This window comes from Narcine bancroftii, chromosome 1, assembly GCF_036971445.1.
Source record: "Narcine bancroftii isolate sNarBan1 chromosome 1, sNarBan1.hap1, whole genome shotgun sequence".
NCBI classification, from domain to species: Eukaryota; Metazoa; Chordata; class Chondrichthyes; order Torpediniformes; family Narcinidae; genus Narcine; species Narcine bancroftii.
In genome coordinates, this window is record NC_091469.1 from 12,837,076 (window position 1) to 12,854,980 (window position 17,905).

Consider the following 17,905-nt stretch of genomic DNA (forward strand, 5'->3'; position numbering starts at 1 on the left):
TCAATTCTAATCTTTATTGGAATGATAAGACAGTTAAAATTTACATTTTTAAATTTATATAAACCATAAGATGATGGTTACATCTAGAGAGGTATTGACAGTTACATATATAAGAAACACACTGATTACTATTAATTCCTGGGACCATGTTCTCACTAGGTCTCAGCTTTCTATCATCTGAAATATTGCTGGAGGTCCAACAGTCTGATCAAAGAAGTTGCTATATTCAAACACAGCTGCAATTGCAGCTCTTCACAACTTGTCTAGAGAAAAGTGCACAGGATCAAGGCCACTTGTGTAATTCAATGCTGCTTAATTTTTGAGGCACTGAAGTGTGGCTTAGACATTGTCTATTTTTAAAAAAATTCTTAGCAGCTGCTTCATTAATAAATTGAGATATTTGACTTATCAGATCTTGATTTTGAAACCAAAGAAATTGTAGATAGGTTCACTCATCATAATTATCAACTGTAAAAATAAACTCACAACTCAGTCTTAGGATGAAGCCCTTTTCTCTTCCATGAAGGGTGACTCATAAGCTTCCATAGGTGGACAGGAGCAGACTAAATGCTGATCTCCATAGAGGTCATCAATGCGAGCGATTGTAGGCCAGAATTTGGTTTCTGGTTTCACAAATTGCTGTAAAACAATCCGTTTTCTCTGAATACTCATTCAAATAAACATCATTAGTGCCAAGACTTGAAATTGATTAACTTTACAGGTTTCCGGTCTTGCCTTCCTAATTGCAAATCCTGATGGTTTGGTATCTGGCTCGCCACTTTTTGCCCCCCCCCCCCCCCCCCCCCCCCCCCATCATTCCCTTCCAATTCACTGGAGCCCCATTTGCCAGGCTCAGCCGACCAATTTGTCTCATATCCCTCTGAGTTTTTCCAATTCAAGAACCTATTTAAAAGTATTTTATACATTATAATTATACCTGCATCTACCATTTTTACTGACGGCTCTGTCCATATTCCCACCACGCTAAGTGTGAAGAAGGTGCCCCTTACTGGTTGAAAATCCCTCCCTTTTATATCTTTTCCCTCCCTTTTATATCTTTTCCCTCCCTTTCACCTTGAAGATGACTGGATTTTGTTTCTCATGCTTCATCGACACTCAGCTGGTTCATAATAATAATAATAATAATGATATTGTGCCAACATTTTAAGAAAAATAGTGGGTTTTGCAAAAGGTCCAGAGGTTATTATAGTATCAGTTTTACTGTACTCTTCAAATATGACCCTGTTAACAATTTTTCATTTTGCAGATGCAAAGAAGTCTGCACATGAGATTTTTTTAAAGTCAGTCTTGTAATATTCAAGATATTTTACTGTAGTTAAAATTGACAAATAAGCAGGTTCTATAGCATAGTAACTGGCCCTTCTACATCTAGTCCATGGCAATCATCAGCTCAATCCCATTTTATTATCACCACATTCCCATCCAATCGGTGGAATTGGGTGGTGTGGGCTCGACAATAGAAGCTTTTTTTAAAGTAAAAAGAAATATGCCTTTAAGAGTTGACCAAACAAATGAGAAGCTGGAGGAACTTGATAGGTCAGGCAACATCCATGGAAAGAAATGGTCAGTCAATGCTTCGGGCCTTTAACAAGTCTCAATAAAGAGGGTCCTGTCCCAAAGCTTTGGCCATTTCTACCCACTGATACTGCCTGACCTGCTAAGTTCCTCCACTACTCCAGCATCTGCAGATTTTGTGTGCCTCCAGGTAATTCGTAGGCAATACCAAGCACATGAAATAAGCTGAAGAGGTGCACCAGTGCTTTTGTGTTTAAAGAATTTGCAACATTCAGGTGAGCACATTTTTGCAGTGAAAGATGGGTTAAAAGTCATAAAACTGCATGTGAAAGGTCATTTACAGAACCCTTCAATCCGCTTGTCAATTCATGATAAACTCAGGATTTGGGTATGAAGTATTCATGTACAAGGAGAGTTTGAGGCCTTATAGCTATGCACTATAGAGTGCAGAAGGTGTACTTTGTGGTATGCTAATTTTGTGAAAATTACACTGCACTAAAATAATGTGCACCACACCCAGATTGAACCTAGAGTTGAACTCACCAGTGGGAATGCTGCTTGTTCTCGAGAATACGGTCGGTCCCAGTTAGAGGCAGCGATGCAAGGCCAGTGTGTGAGGAGACATCTTCAAAGTGATAACAAAAGACTTACTTTTAAGATGGATCCAACTTCATCAATAAAACAGATAACATAGTCAAAATGCTCTGAAATTCTTAACATGCCTAAATAGGGTTTGAACAGTCAACTGACAGGCTTCTAAATTAAAATACTGCACACATTTGAAGTAGGAACAAAACACATACAAACAAGTTCCAAAAGATACAACGCTGATGAGAGAGAGTGGTGATCTCAGTGATAAACCATATCATCTACAATGGATGTGAATATCCATTAATCAAGATGTAAAATCCTTTACATCTCCCTCCAACACAAAAATTTCATTCTTCAGCCTCAGCACTTTGAAATTCCCAATCTGAAAAAGAGAGGGAACATTAGTCTCCTCTGACTCGATATTGGCACAAGAAAGTTTAAAGCTGGGAAGATGAAATTAGTTAAAGCATGCACTATTCAAGCATTAATAAGGTGAACCAAGAAAAGTGCAGTTGCTGTGATTGCTGTAAATACACAAGATTGTTAGAGAAACTCAGCAGGTCCTGCAGGTGCCTGAAATTGTAGGGGGAGAAGGGGCAGGGGAGGAGCATGGGCCAACACCAAGAGATAGGTGGGCATGGATAGGAGGGCAGGAAAGTAAAGTTGAAATCTTTGTGGGGGGTCAAATTAGGAGGCCTGTAAATTGAACTGGAAGCCATATGGCAGCGGAGGCAAGTAGCCAGGAAAGAACATTTGTCGCCAATGGCAAACACAATGCCCACAAACGAGAACAGCAGTACAGTAATTACTCTGGTAATGCAGAGACCAGGACCAGTGCTGACAATCCCAGCCTGACAGCAAGGAAATTTTAAGAACCTATAAAACTTTTAAGTTTGCTGATTGTTGTCCCATTGAAGGAGCTGACCTGCATTCCCTGCAGCAGAACCAGTGACAACATTTAAATGTATTTCATCTGCATTGGTGCAGAAAGTGAAAGAAAATCTGCCTTTAAGATAATCTGCAGGAATGAATACTTTGAGTACCGCTGGATATCTTTCTTCCATAAGATTGTTTTCGCCGTGTTGAATTCCTTCTTTAAAAGTTCGAAGCTTATGTCCAGGTGAAAAAAAAAATTTTTTTGTCCCTTATATTCCAACTGCTTATTGTCTTCTCTAACTTTCTTTCTTGCCTGCTCCAGTATGTTTTCTCTTGTCATATATCTTAGAAATTTTCCACTATGGATCTCGGTTTTTGATGTGGTGGCTGTTTCGGTACTAGCGCTCTATGCGCCCTTTTGATTTCTATTTCTTCATGTGAGTCTTTTATTCCCAGCTCCTTCGGGATCCATCCTTTTATAAATTCCTTCATATCTAACCTTTTCTTTGCCTTCTTTCAGGCCCACTATTTTTATGTTGTTTTCCCTACTGTAGTTTTCCAATATGTCAGTTTTTTGTGACAATAAATCATGTGTCTCTTTAATATTTTTTTTCGCTCTCTTCCAACTTCCCTCATTTATCTCCATTTCTACAACCGCTTCTCGTTCCCTCCACATTTTGTACTCTTTTCCCTATTTCAGTCATGACCAACTCTAAGCTTTTCATTTTTCTTTTGATTGAACTAAATTCTAATGATAGCCATTCTTTTAATGACTTCATTTGTTCTTCAAAAAAGGCTTTAACTTCTTTCCTTTGAAATTTTTGGTGTTCTTCTGTGTCTGTATCTATGTCTGTGAGATCTTCTTCTCTTCTCTGCATCTTTGTATTTTCTTCCTTCTCTGGTGAGCTGCTTCTGTATCCTTGCTGGGCCTCCCGCTGCAGGTCGACCCGTTGTTGGGCCTCCCGCTGCAGGCCGACCCGTTGTTGGGCCTCCCGCTGCAGGCCGACCCGTTGTTGGGCCTCCGCTGCAGGCCGACCCGTTGTTGGGCCTCCCGCTGCAGGCCGACCCGCTGCTGGGTCCCCGTGCTGCAGGCCGACCCACTGCTGGGCCTCCTGCTGCAGGTCGTCCGTTGCCGCTCATCCTCTTCCAGCCCTTCATTCTCTTTCTCACCATTCATCTTTACTTCCCCCAGCCGAACGCCCCGATACTGGCATCTCTCAGCTGACCGCATCGCAGCTGGCCACTCCTCAGCCGAGTCGCCCTTCCCATCGGCGTTGACCTTTTATTTGTGTACCGCGAATGCGCAGTTGCACACCTCTTCTTGGCTCTGAGAACCATTTTTGAAGTCCACCGGTCAGGAGGTCACTGCTCCTCACCAACAACGGAGATCAGCCACTCCACTCCATGGTGGCTCTCTGCTCCGACGTGCAGGTATGGCCGCCTTCTTTCTTCTCCAGTGATTTTCCTTCTTCCCCTTTCTGTTATTCTTACTTTTTTCTCTTTTGGGTGCCATCTTCTGTCTCTTCTCTGTAACTTTATCTTTCTCTTCCTGTATTTTATGTTTATTGAGCTGTTTTTTTTCACACTTTTTTTTTTCTTTACTCTGGAGAGGGCTGTTTCCACCTGACCAGGCCACTACATCACGTGACTCCCCTAGGAGGAGTTTCTTGAGGGCTGGGTATTTTACCTTCCTCCGGAGGGTTGTGTATCAGATCGTCCACCCTGGTTGTGGTCTCTTGGTCTAGGGAAGCTGACGACGTGGTAGAACATTATAGAGTTAGAGGTAATCTGCCTGAGGTGAAATTGCGCTTCTGTTTGCCCGAACCAAGTGTGTGGGTGGGTGAAGTGTGCAGAAGGTTGGCAATTTCATAGCCACTGCATTGAACTGCTGCAGCAGATGTTCTGGGCTCGACAGGGTCACCAATTGTAAGGAGACTACATGCTGTAAGTCACTTGCACTTCCAACGGTTTAATTTTGAAAAGCCCGCCATGGCAGCCTGTAGGTCCCACCCACGTGTGGGCGGTAACGTAATGGTGCAGCCGTGTGCAAGTGCACGGCCCACTTGAACACTTGAAACACTGAACCCGTTAGAGGTTAGAGGGTATGAGCTACATGGAGAGGTTGGTCAAACTTCAGTTTTCCCTGGATCATTGGGGGCCTGAGGGAAACCCAACAGAAGTTTATAGAATGAGAGGCATTGATTACAATCTTCTAAGGGTAAAATATCAAATATGGTAGGGCATGTGTTTAAGATGAGAGGGGGAAAGTTTAACAAGGCAATAGGTGTCTGGAACAGTAGGTCAGGAATAGTGGTGGAAACAGACAACAAGAGCATTAAAGAGGCCTTTTCGGTAGATGCATGAATATGCAGGGAACGGAGGCGTATGGATCCTGTTCAAGTAGAAGAGCCATATTTTAATTTGGCATCCTGTTTTGTCGACTGAAGGGGACTGTTCCTTTGCTATACTGTTCTACCAACACAACAGCGTATTCTCAATTTTGCATGCAGGTGTTTAAAGTATAGTCATGAAGGATAAGTTGATCTCTTTGCTTCATTTTAGTAGCCTTTCTCATTACCTAGTGAAGCTCCACAAGTTACGGTCAGTGGAGACCATTCTGAATCAGGCTGCACACGTGACACTCTATAATTGTTACTGACCAACAAGGGTGTTGATCAATCTTTAAAAGTTCTCAGAAGGTTTAATTTCTATAATGGTTGAAATACTTTGAGCCAAATTCACATTGGTAGGTCACAAAGATGAGGCAGAGTGTTAAACTTGCAACAGGTCTTATTTCCTAAATTTAGTAAGAGGCCCAAATAAGAGCCTTAAGAATTGCAGATGGAAATAAAACCACACAGAAACGAGCCCTTCGGCCCAACTCCTCCATGCTTACCTGTTTTTCTAACTGAATTAGTCCCATTTGCCTTTGTTTGTATCACATCTCTTTTGGCCTTTCCTAACCATGTACCTGTCTAAATGTCTTTTAAATGGTGTAATTGTACCCATCTTTATAATTCATTTGGCAGCACTCTCCATATTCCTATAGTCCCTGTGCAGTTCACTTATTTTAAATCTTTCCCTTCAAACTCTCCACTGCTTTTTTGTGGTGCCAGTAACCTGAAGGACTAAATGCTGGAAATCAGAAAGATAAGCAAGGTAGATAGCACTTGTGGGGAGAACAGAGCTGTTAAAGCTCGTGTACCATCAACTGAATAGGCACTGGTTGGTGTAGTCGTTTGCGCAATGCTATTACAGTGCCAGCGACCTAGGTTTTAGTCCAGCGCTGTCTGGAAGGAGTTTGGATGTTCTTCCCATGTCTGTGTGCAATTTCCCCAGGTGCTCGAGTTTCCTCCCACTCTTCAAAAATATATTGGTTTGTAGGTTAATAGGGAGGGACAGGTTTAAATGGCCAGAATCGGCTGGTATCGCGTTGTTAAAAAAAACCAGATCAACAGGGGAAATATCAATGTCTGTTCTTTCCACGGCACCTGCTTATCTTTTTTTTTCCCCGTGTGGCATTAAATCTCCAAGCTACTTGCTGTGACTAAATTTAATGACTTCCAAATGCAAACTTAAAGGGAAATTTAATTGTTTCGGTAATAAACAAAGCAGCACCATCTGCAGACTATTATAAGTACTGCTGCTTAATAAATATTATAGTCAATAAAAGCACCATCCAATAGTTCTGCTACATCACTCAGAGGCACTTTTGTTGGAATGCAAAAGGATTCAAAAGACAATGGCCAAAATTTCCTGGAAGTTTAATAAGAAAGCAGAAATAGTTGCAAAATTAAATATTTTACACATTAACTGTCATATTTTCTGATAACTTGTATTTTTATATCTATTGTAGATATTAGAAGCAGTGGATTTTTTTGATCCTGCATACATACATGCATTTGACCCTGGGTAGAATTGCTGACAAATCTAATAAATATCCATTAACCTCCCTCCTCATAGGCCATTCAGTGGTTTTTGAACACTAGAATTAAAGTATTGATTATAAACCTGGAATCCTGAGCTGACCTGGATGAAGAAATCTCCAGGTTTCCTCAGAAGTTGACCAGTGGATCACTGACACTAACTGGTATTGGGGCTCCACTGAGCCCTTGATTTCACCTCACCCCAACAGATGTTTACTCGAAATATATTCATGCTATTTGCCTTATCTACCTGCCTGCAACACCAAGCTTAATTTCTTACGATTTCCATGTAAGATTTACCTGAATTCTATGCAGATAATTTATTTCCTCTAGTTTTGTGTTTCTGCTCTGGATCCCTCTTATTGTGTCTCTTCAAAATTTTGAAATAATTTTTCTTTCCTGAAGAAAATCAGCCTTCCTCCTCACTCAGTCCCAGTGATAATCCCAATAAATGAAATTTCTTCATTGTTTCCGCATCTCAATGATAATGCAGAAACAAAAACTGAGTGGAGTACTTACTCTCAAGCCTAGTCTATCCAAAGATCTATATAGCTAGAGAAATTCATTTTGATACTTTGTTTCTATCACCAGGCTCTATGAGGATGTTGCCAAGACTTGGGTGGGGGAGCTGAGCTATAGGGAGAGGTTCAGCAGGCTAGGGCATTATCCCAGGTGATCAGAGGGCCTGAAGTCCATCCCTCTGCTCTTGAACTCCATTTAAACTGTCCCTTCAGGACTACTATGATATCTCTTTCAATTCTTAGCCCCTCTCCAAGATTCTGCCACCTTTTTACCTTTGATCCCTCCTTGAAATCACCCCTTCCTACTTTTTGTCTCAATCAAGGGTCCCGACCTAAAATGTTGACTGACTACTTCTCTCCATGGATGCTGTCTGACCCACTGACTCCCTTCAGCTTCTCAGTATTTGCAAGATTCTAGCATTTTAATATCCACACTGAAATGTCTGTTTTCATGACCAACCTGTTTGCTGACACCCAGTTTTTTGCAGCTCTTTCTCCATGCAGACTTCATCCAGCAATTTGATGTTGTCTTTAAATTCAGATATGGTTCCAACTCTAGAGTTACAACAGTTGACTGAGCTGCCATCTCAGGTAAGCACCACTTTCTGACAACAATGGTGTCTGCATGAAAGAATTCTTTGTACCCAGGTTGCAATTGTGGTGTGGAGCACAAATCCAATGTGCCAAAATATGGAGCTTCATGTCCCTATCATGAATTATTTCTCTCTGCCCCCCCACCCTGGTCCTTTTTATTCCTTCTTCAGTAGGATGTTCCAATTCCTTTTCGTACAAGATATATTCAGGTAGGTTAACAGACTGCTGGAAATTGCTCTTGTACGCAGATGTGTGGTAGAATGTGGGGAGAATAAAATGGGATGAGTGCAAGTGGGACGGTGGGTTTAAGGGATTGGTTTGGTTTTGTGACAATACAGTACAACTCCGATTATCCGAATAAATGAGGATATCCGAAACAAATCAGAAATCCTCATTTATCTGAATTTTTTTTCGAACTGACCTCACAGGTTGAAATAAATTCACTCGAGATGAAATCAGAATGACAATTGTCTTCATTTCAGGTAACTTGCTCCCCTCTCTTTCCATTTCTTCTCTCTCCAACTCTCCTTCTCAATCTGCATGCCACTGTCTCCCAACAAGTGGTCTGAAGAATCCCTTGTCCTGGCAGCAGCAGGGACTTTGGGCTTCCGGCAGTAGTGGGGCCTCAGTGGGGAGGAGTCGGTGATTGACGGCAGCCATCATTTTTTTTTTTGGTGAGAATTAAACATAATTTTAATGCTTAAAAAAGCCTTCCCTTGTGGTTTGTTGTTGTTTAAACACTGTTACAAGTGATTTGCTGTTGCTACTGGGCTGGTTTTTTTTAAAAAATGACCAGTTCTCCAAACACTGTTTATCTGACATAGGCCCAATCCCGAGCATTTTGGATAGTCGGAGTTGTACTGTACTTGGTTATTTAAAAAAGTATATTAGAATTATAGCTCAATCTCTATATGCCACCCTTGTGCAACCTGCATTTAATTAAATCCCTCCATCTTCTATCCACACAATACCATAGGCTCCTTTGGAAGGATAGATTGCGTGGGATCCAAAGAAAGAGAGAGAGCTAAATGGATAGAAAATTGGCTTCATGGCATAATGCAGAAGGTGATGGTGGAAAGTTGTTTTTCAAACTGGAGGCCTGTGCTTCAGGATTTGGTGGTGCATCCATTTCTGTGTGTCATCTATATCAATGATTTAGATGAAAATGTACATGAAAGAATTTACGTATGTGGATGACATATTGCTTTTGACATGATATTGTTGACAGTGAAGCTGGTTGCCAAAGACTGCAGCAGGATCTTAATTGGTTGGGCAGGTGGGCAGAGGAATGGTTGATTTGGGATGTTGCATTTTGCGAGTTCTAACATGAGTAGGACCTACACAGTAAATGGTAAGGATCTGGGGAGCAGATACATTGGACCTTGAAAATGGCATCACAGCTAGATACGGTGGTCAAAAAGGCTTTTAGCACATTGACCTCCCAACTTCTATACTCAGTGGCTAATGAAGGCCAAAGAGTATATGACGTTGGTGAGGCCCGTTTGGAGTACAGTCAAACATGTTATCTGGAATTCAAACAACATGCAAAGAAAATTGCAGAAAATAAATAGGTAAAAAGTATGGAAGTTGAAAATGAGCACACTTCACTGTCAGTTTGCCAACCATGCAAGTGCAATGTCTGGCATCTACCAATCCCCATAGGTGCTAGATACCAGAGGTTTACTGTGTAGTGTTCTGTCTTGATCACTGTGCTGCAGGAAAGATGTCAAGCTGGAGAAGACTTACGGGAATGTTGTCAGAACTCAGGGGCCTGAGCTAAAGGGAGAGGTTGACCAGGTTAGGGCTTTACTCCTTGGAGTGTAGGAGGATGAGGGGGTAACTCATAGGTGTACAAAATTGTGAGTGGAATAGTTTGAGTGAACGCAAAAGTCTTTTGCCCAGAGTAGCGGAATTGAGAACCAAAGGTCATGGGTTTAATGAGAGGGGAGAGATTTAACATGAACTTGAGGGGGTTTTATATATGTATATATATATAATTTATATACACACACACACACGCACACATATATATACATATACACACATTATATATATATATATATATATATATATATATATATCTTCTCTTTTCTTTGGCTTGGCTTCGCGGACGAAGATTAATGGAGGGGGTAAAAGTCGACGTCAGCTGCAGGCTCGTTTGTGGCTGACAACTCCGATGCGGGACAGGCAGACACGGTTGCAGCGGCTGCAGGGGAAAATTGGTTGGTTGGGGTTGGGTGTTGGGTTTTTCCTCCTTTGCCTTTTGTCAGTGAGGTGGGCTCTGCGGTCTTCAAAGGAGGTTGCTGCCCGCCAAACTGTGAGGCGCCAAGATGCACGGTTTGAGGCGATATCAGCCCACTGGCGGTGGTCAATGTGGCAGGCACCAAGAGATTTCTTTAGGCAGTCCTTGTACCTTTTCTTTGGTGCACCTCTGTCACGGTGGCCAGTGGAGAGCTCGCCATATAACACGATCTTGGGAAGGAGATGGTCCTCCATTCTGGAGACGTGACCCATCCAGCGCAGCTGGGTCTTCAGCAGCGTGGACTCGATGCTGTCGACCTCTGCCATCTCGAGTACTTCGACGTTAAGGATGAAAGCGCTCCAATGGATGTTGAGGATGGAGCGGAGACAACGCTGGTGGAAGCGTTCTAGGAGCCGTAGGTGATGCCGGTAGAGGACCCATGATTCGGAGCCGAACAGGAGTGTGGGTATGACAACGGCTCTGTATACGCTTATTTTGTTGCCCATTCAGAGCTAGCTCTTCAGCGCTTGACGTCCTGCTTTGCGGAAACTGCCAAAATGTTTGGCCTGGAAGTCAGCCTGAAGAAAACTGAGGTCCTCCATCAGCCAGCTCCCCACCATGACTACCAGCCCCCCCACATCTCCATCGGGCACACAAAACTCAAAACGGTCAACCAGTTTACTTATCTCGGCTGCACCATTTCATCAGATGCAAGGATCGACAATGAGATAGACAACAGACTCGCCAAGGCAAATAGCGCCTTTGGAAGACTACACAAAAGAGTCTGGAAAAACAACCAACTGAAAAAAAAAAATATATATATATACACACACACACACACACACATATTATATATATGAATATATATATATATTTTTATATATACATATATATATATATAAAACAAGACGGTGGTAGGTATTATTGCAAGATTTAATAAAAATTTGGAATGATACACAGATAGGATAGGTTTAGAGGGATATGGGCAAAACATGGGCATGTGGGACTAGTTTGGGTGGGTGACTAATGTATATCTTCATTTTTTTTTGCTTTATTTTCACTGTTCCATTTGTTGAATGTTAGAATGGGTCTTAAGCTATTCAATGAGGAATGGATTATTCCCCAGAGTGGTACACAGTCTTTGCCTACTGTCCCAAGCAGCACTGTTCTCAGAAGGTTCACCTCCGTCTTCTCGTTAGAAAATCAGCTCTTTGTTGACTTTCAGAACTTAACTTCTTTCCAAATTATTCTCTTGCTTTCTCAGTATTCTGACAGCCACGTGCTTGCATGGACCACAACACAACAAGTTATCAAGACTGTCCCACCTTTCCATAAGAACATGGCTGATGGGAGTCACTTGATGGAGTAGTGGCCGGTCAGGAAAACCAGCCCTCTCCAGGAAAATAGGAAAACAATTAGGAAAAAGCAAAGCATAACAAAAATAAAATATAAGAAATAGAAGATAAAGATATAGAGAAGAGAAAGAAGATGACTTCCAAGAAGGAGAAAGTAAAAACAACTGGAAAAAAAGTAGAAAAGTCACCGGAGAAGAAAGAAGGCCTTACATGCACGAAGGAACAGGACGCTATGGTGATGAGGAGTGTCCGACCCTCGAGGTCAGTTCCTGCCCTGCAGAGTTGCGACACACAACCCAGTGCACTACAAAAATGACTCTCGGAGCCAAACAGAAGTGAGTAGTGCGCAATCAAAGGAGAAAGAGGACACCGGCGGGAGGGGGGCTCAGCAGAGGAGTGGGCTGTCACAGAGCGAACAGCTGAGGGACACCCGACACCAGGGCGCTCAGCTGGAGGACGAGGAAAGCAGCAGAAGAGGGAGCAATGAAACAGACGAGGGAGATAGACGGAGGGATAACCGACAAGAAGATCAACGTCAGGAAGCACAACAGATGAGCAGCCCAGGAGGGGAGGACCAGCAAGAAGAGGCCAAGCAAAAAGAGGTCCGACAAAGAGATACAAGCAGTTCATCAGGAAAAACAGAAGAGAAACAGACACAAAGAAGAGAAGAAGACACAAACACAGATACAGACACAGAAGATGAAGAAGAAGACCAAGATCTTCACAGAGAAATAGAAGGTAAGACTGTTGGACAAAGAGAAATAAAAGGTAAAACTGATGAACAGAATAGAGATAAAGTCTTTTTTGAAGAACAAATGAGATCCCTAAAAGAATGGTTTTCATTAGAGTTTAATGCAATTAAAAGGAAAATGAAAAGAAGAGAAGATAAAATGTAAAGGTTAGAACTGGTAATGACAGAAATAGGGAAAAGAGAAGAGAATGTGGAAGAGCGGGAAACGGCTGTAGAAATGGAAGTGAATTACTTAAGAGAAAAATTGGAAGAAAGTGACAAAAAAATTAGAGACACAAGAGTTGTTATCTCAGAAAATTTATATGTTGGAAAATTAGAGTAGGCGAAACAACAAAAATAGTGGGCCTGAAGGAGGGTGAAGAAGGCACAGACATGAAGGAATTTGTAAAAGGATGGATCCCGAAGGCCCTGGGAACGACAGGAAGAAATGGAAATAGAAAGGGCACACAGATCATAAGCTTCGAAACCACAGGCACATCAAAAACCAAGATCCATCTTAGTAAAATTTTTGACATACACGACAAGAGGAAATATACTGGAACAGGCAAGGATTAAAGTTAGAGAAGATAATAAACCAAAAAATATTTTTTTTACCTAGACATAAGTTTTGAACTCTTAAAGAAGAGGAAGGAGATTAATACAGCAAAATTGATTTTATGGAAGAAAGGTTACAAATTCATATCAAGACATCCAGATTCCTATCATCCAGCTGTGCTTAAAATTTGCCCGGAGAGCAAAACAGACTGTTCTTGGATCCAGAGAAAGCGCAAGAATTTGCAGAACGTTTGCAGGACAGGAGAAGAGATGTAACAAGAATGAAGAATGACGATAATGTGTATATAAAAATGTAAAAACAATGTATATGTAAAGAACTAAAGAGGGAAAAGAGAAGGGAAGGAAAGGAGTAAGGGGGGAAAAGAGAGAGAAAGCTTCGTTATATGTGTTTAAAAAAGTGTTTTCTAGAGAGGGTTGGATAGAGGGGGAATAACTGTCACTGTAAAATCAATTGACGCTATGAACAAGATCGCAATCCAAATGAAAAAGGGAGTTGTGGTTGCCCAGCAAGGGATATGGGGCAACTCGGGGGGGGGGGGGGGGGGGGGGTGGGATGACACTTTTGGGGTTAAGGTATTAGTGGATGTGGGAACTGCGGGGGTACTTTATGTCTTAAATGTCTTGTCGTACATTAAGTGTAATAAAACAAAACTAAGATAAAAAGGGGGATGGAGGTGGTGAAGTGGTGGAAAAGAGGTGTATGCAAGATATAAGATGGCCATGTTGAACTATATGACTATAAACATTAATGGAATACATAACCAAATTAAAAGGAAGAAGCTACTAAATTTATTGGAAGGAAAAAATAGATATAGCATTTGTGCAGGAAACGCATCTAACTGAAGCGGAACATAACAAACTAAAGAGAGACTGGATAGGACATGCAATAGCAGCATCCTATAATTCAAAAGCTAGAGGTGTAGCCATACTAGTTAACAAAAATGTACCAATCAAAATAGAGGAGGAAATAATAGATCCGGCAGGGAGGTATGCAATGATAAAGTGTCAGATATACTCAGAATTTTGGAATTTGAATATGCGCCTAACGAGGAGGATCAAAAGTTTATGCAGGATACTTTTTTGAAGATTACATAGGAGGGGATTTTAACCTAAATTTGGACACAAAAGACGAGTAAAAAGAATAAAGTAACCAAACTTATGGTTAAATCAATGTAGAAAATGAAACTTATGGATATATGGAGGAGGCAACACCCAAGAGAGAAGGAATTTTCATATTATTTGAATAGGCACAAAGCTTACTCAACAACTAATATGTTTTTGTTGTCAGCCCATATTCAAGGGAGAGTTAGGAAAACTGAGTATAAAGCTGGACTACTATCATATCATTCACTCCTATTATTAGCAATAGAACTGGAGGACATCCCACCAAGAACATATAGATGGAGGTTAAACTCCATGCTATTTAAAAGACAGGAATTTAGGGAGTTTATTGAATGCCAAATTAAAACATATTTTGAAATAAACACAGGATCAGTGAAAGACAAATTTATATTATGGGATGCAATGAAAGTCTTCATAAGAGGGCAGATAATCTGTTATATGACTAAGATGAAAAAGGACTACAATCAGGAAATAGAGCAGTTGGAAAGGGAGATTGTAAGTACAGAAAAGGAATTAATAAAAAGGGATGTCCGCTAATCTCTTTTACAATAGACAACCTTTCCTTTAGAGAATGGGAGAGAAAAGGAATCAAAAGAATAGAAAAGTGTTTTTTGGGAAATAATTTATTAACATTTGAACAGCAGAAGTACAAATATGGAATAACTCATGGTACAATGTTTGCATATCATCAATTGAAAGCTTATTTAAAGGATAATTTGGGAAACAGCTAGAGATTACCTGAAGGAAGCAGCTTTGAATATGTGATTACAGACACAATGATAATTAAAAGATTTATAACCAACATCATGTACATTAAGCTGCAAGATAAGGAAAATGAAATAAACTATAAACCTAAGCAGAAGTGGGAAAAGGATCTAAACATGAAGATAAAAAATGAAGTATGGGAAAAGTTATGTTCTGTTCTGGAACTATAAAGAATACAATAAACACAAGGTTATGTATGATACAGTAAAATTGGTTCCACAGGGAATATATTACTCCTCAAAAATTTAAAAAATGGGATTCAACATTATCGGATAGAAGGAAATGGGAACAACATTACATCCAACTTGGGCATGTTCGAATGTAAATATGTTTTGGGAAGAACTAAATCAGATACTAAATAAAATTACAAAAAATAACATACCAAAAAAACCAAAGATATTTCTTTTAAGTAACATAAAAAGTAGAGAATTAGGCCTCAAATTGGATAAAGTGCAAAAAAAAAAATTCATTATGATAGCCTTAGCGATAGCTTGGAAAATGGAAGAGAGCATGAGTATACAGCAATGGTACATGGAAATGAATAAATGTATTCCATTGGAAAAAATAACATAATTTTAAAAATAATGTCACAATGTTTGAACAAATTTGAGAAACATACATGGAACATATCAGAGAGAGCTTGCCTACGACCTCTATCTCCTAAAATGAGAATGAAAATGATAAGAAGACAAACGACTAGATTCAGTGTGTAATAAATAGATGATGCATTTTTCTTGTTTATTTTCCTTTGTGTGAAGATATTGTTTTATGTTATTGTATCGTACATGTTGAATATTTATGGGTTTTGGAGGGGGGTGGGTAGAGGGGAGGGAGGAAAAGGGGAGAAAAGACCACAGTGTAAATTTAATGAGAAACGTTTGTACATATTTTGGTTGATATAGTTCATAGTGTGAAAAATTTAAAAAATATTTAAAAAAGAACATGGCTGATCTCCTTAAGGCCTCCACTCCTTCTCCACTCCACAACCACCAATTTTACACAAATTTGACCATATATAGTCCTTCTACAACCCTCTTGAGATTCACCATCCCTTAGCAATTCCTGTGCATCTTGGATTGGTCCTCTTCTTGAAACTATGTCCTTTTATTAGAGTCAGTTTTACAGCAAGGAAACAAGCCCTTCAGCCCAACTTGTCTGTGCCATCCAAGGCACCTATATGAATGTTCCATTTGCTTGCATTTGACCCTTTGCATTAATCCTTTTCTATCCAGATACCTACCCAAGTATTTTTTTTGTATTTTGCAAGTGTACCCACCTTTACACTTCCTCTGGCAGCTCGTTCTATATACCTACCATCCACATTGTGAAAAAGATGCCTCTAAGATTTTAATTCTTACCTTAAGTCTCTGCCCTGAAGCTTTATACTCCCCTACCCGGGAAAATGTCAATGACTATTTAGCTTAACCATGCCACCTGTGACTATACAATCCTCTATAAAGTCCTCCTTCAGCTTCCTATGAGAGAAAAGTACAAGCCTATTCTTATAATTCAATCCCTCCAGTCCCACCAACATCCTTGCAGAACATTGCAGCACAGAAAAAGGCTCTTCAGCCCATCTAGTCCAGTGTTGAACTATTAGTTTACCTAATTCCATCAACATATACCTAGTTCATAACCCTCCATACCTCTCCCATCCATGTACCTATTTCTTAAATGTCAAAATCATGCCCGCAATCACCACTTCATCTGGCAGCTTGTTCCACACTCTCACTACTCTCTAAGTGAAAAAGTTCCCCTTACTAATCCCTTTAAACATCTCACCTGTCACTCTTAATCCTTGTCCTTTAGTTCTAACCTCAGTGGAAAAAGCTTGCTTGAATTTACTCTTCTCTATACCCCTCATAATTTTGTATATCTGTCTCAAATTCCCCCTCATTCTCTGATGTTCCAGGGAATAAAGTCCAAATTTGTTTAATGTTTCCCTGTAGCTCAGTTCCTATATAACCCATGCAACATCCTTGCAAATCTTCTCTGCACTCTTTCAATCTTATAGATGGGTGACCAAAACTGCAAACAATACTCCACATTTAGCCTCACCGAAGTATTGGACAACTTCATCATAACATCCCAACTCCTGTATTCAATACAGCAAAATTCCCTAAATCTGACACCTATGGGGATTAATAGATGCTAGATAAGTGAATTTGTCAGTTGCTTGAGACAGCATGTTGTGTGGATTGGCAAGCTGACTGCTGGGAGGTGAGGGTGGGGGGCAATTTAAAAAATTTATATCTTTTGCCTATTAATTTTCCACAACTTTTTTTGCTGGTAGCTTGAATTCTGGAAAATGGGGATTTTTACTGTATTTCAATTTTTGAAGGCCATAGTGCCAAAAACTGTCTTCACGACCTTTATCTTCCTGTGACGCCACTTTCAGGGAATTATGTAGCTGTATTCTCAGAGCCCTCTGTTCTTCTCACTACTCTACCATTTACCTTATGAACTTTTCTTGCCTCCTTTCTAGCTTATGACAAAATTTCTATAAATGGGCAACCAGAGCTGCATATGGATTCCCAATATAAATGATTCTGCACCCTGTCTACTTCTGAAAATATCTTGGCAACTGTTGAAACTCCTTTAGGTACTTGTATCTTTAAATAAGGTCACTACTTATTCTTCTAAGCTCCAAGGAATACAAACCCAAACTATCCCACCTTTCTCGATAGGACAACCCTGTCATCTGAGGAATTAGCCTGGTGAATCTCCTTTGGATGACCTTCAACACTACTACATCCTTTCTTAGGCAAGGGCTTAAAGGTTTAACTCTCTCTATAATATAGATAAAGATCTTAATCTCCCTGATTTAAATCAATAAACTCTAAAATGTAGGTTTGACTGGAAGCCACTTTAGAAATTCTTTTGCCTGTAATAAACTTGTATGCCACTGCATGCATTTCCCCAGCAACTCTGCTGGTTTACAATTTGAGTTGCACACTGGTCACACCAGACACTCACCAGCCATTTCCTTTCAAGAGCAGTACTTGGAGAACAAATGGACCAATTTCTGGAGTCAGCTGTGCCCATGCTGTGCTCAGTGCAACATTTACAGA

The 17,905-nt window shown here is 40.5% G+C and overlaps 1 protein-coding gene across 1 annotated transcript in view; it reads right to left on the reverse strand.

Moving 5' to 3' along the window:
* Positions 1-17,905, reverse strand: part of gldc (glycine dehydrogenase (decarboxylating)) — a 218,040-nt gene continuing 200,135 nt past the window's right edge. The window contains 3 exon segments of the mRNA XM_069920829.1: positions 1-639; positions 2,080-2,139; positions 2,141-2,161. Coding sequence (XP_069776930.1) covers positions 496-639; positions 2,080-2,139; positions 2,141-2,161 — 225 coding nt within the window. The 3' untranslated portion in view covers positions 1-495.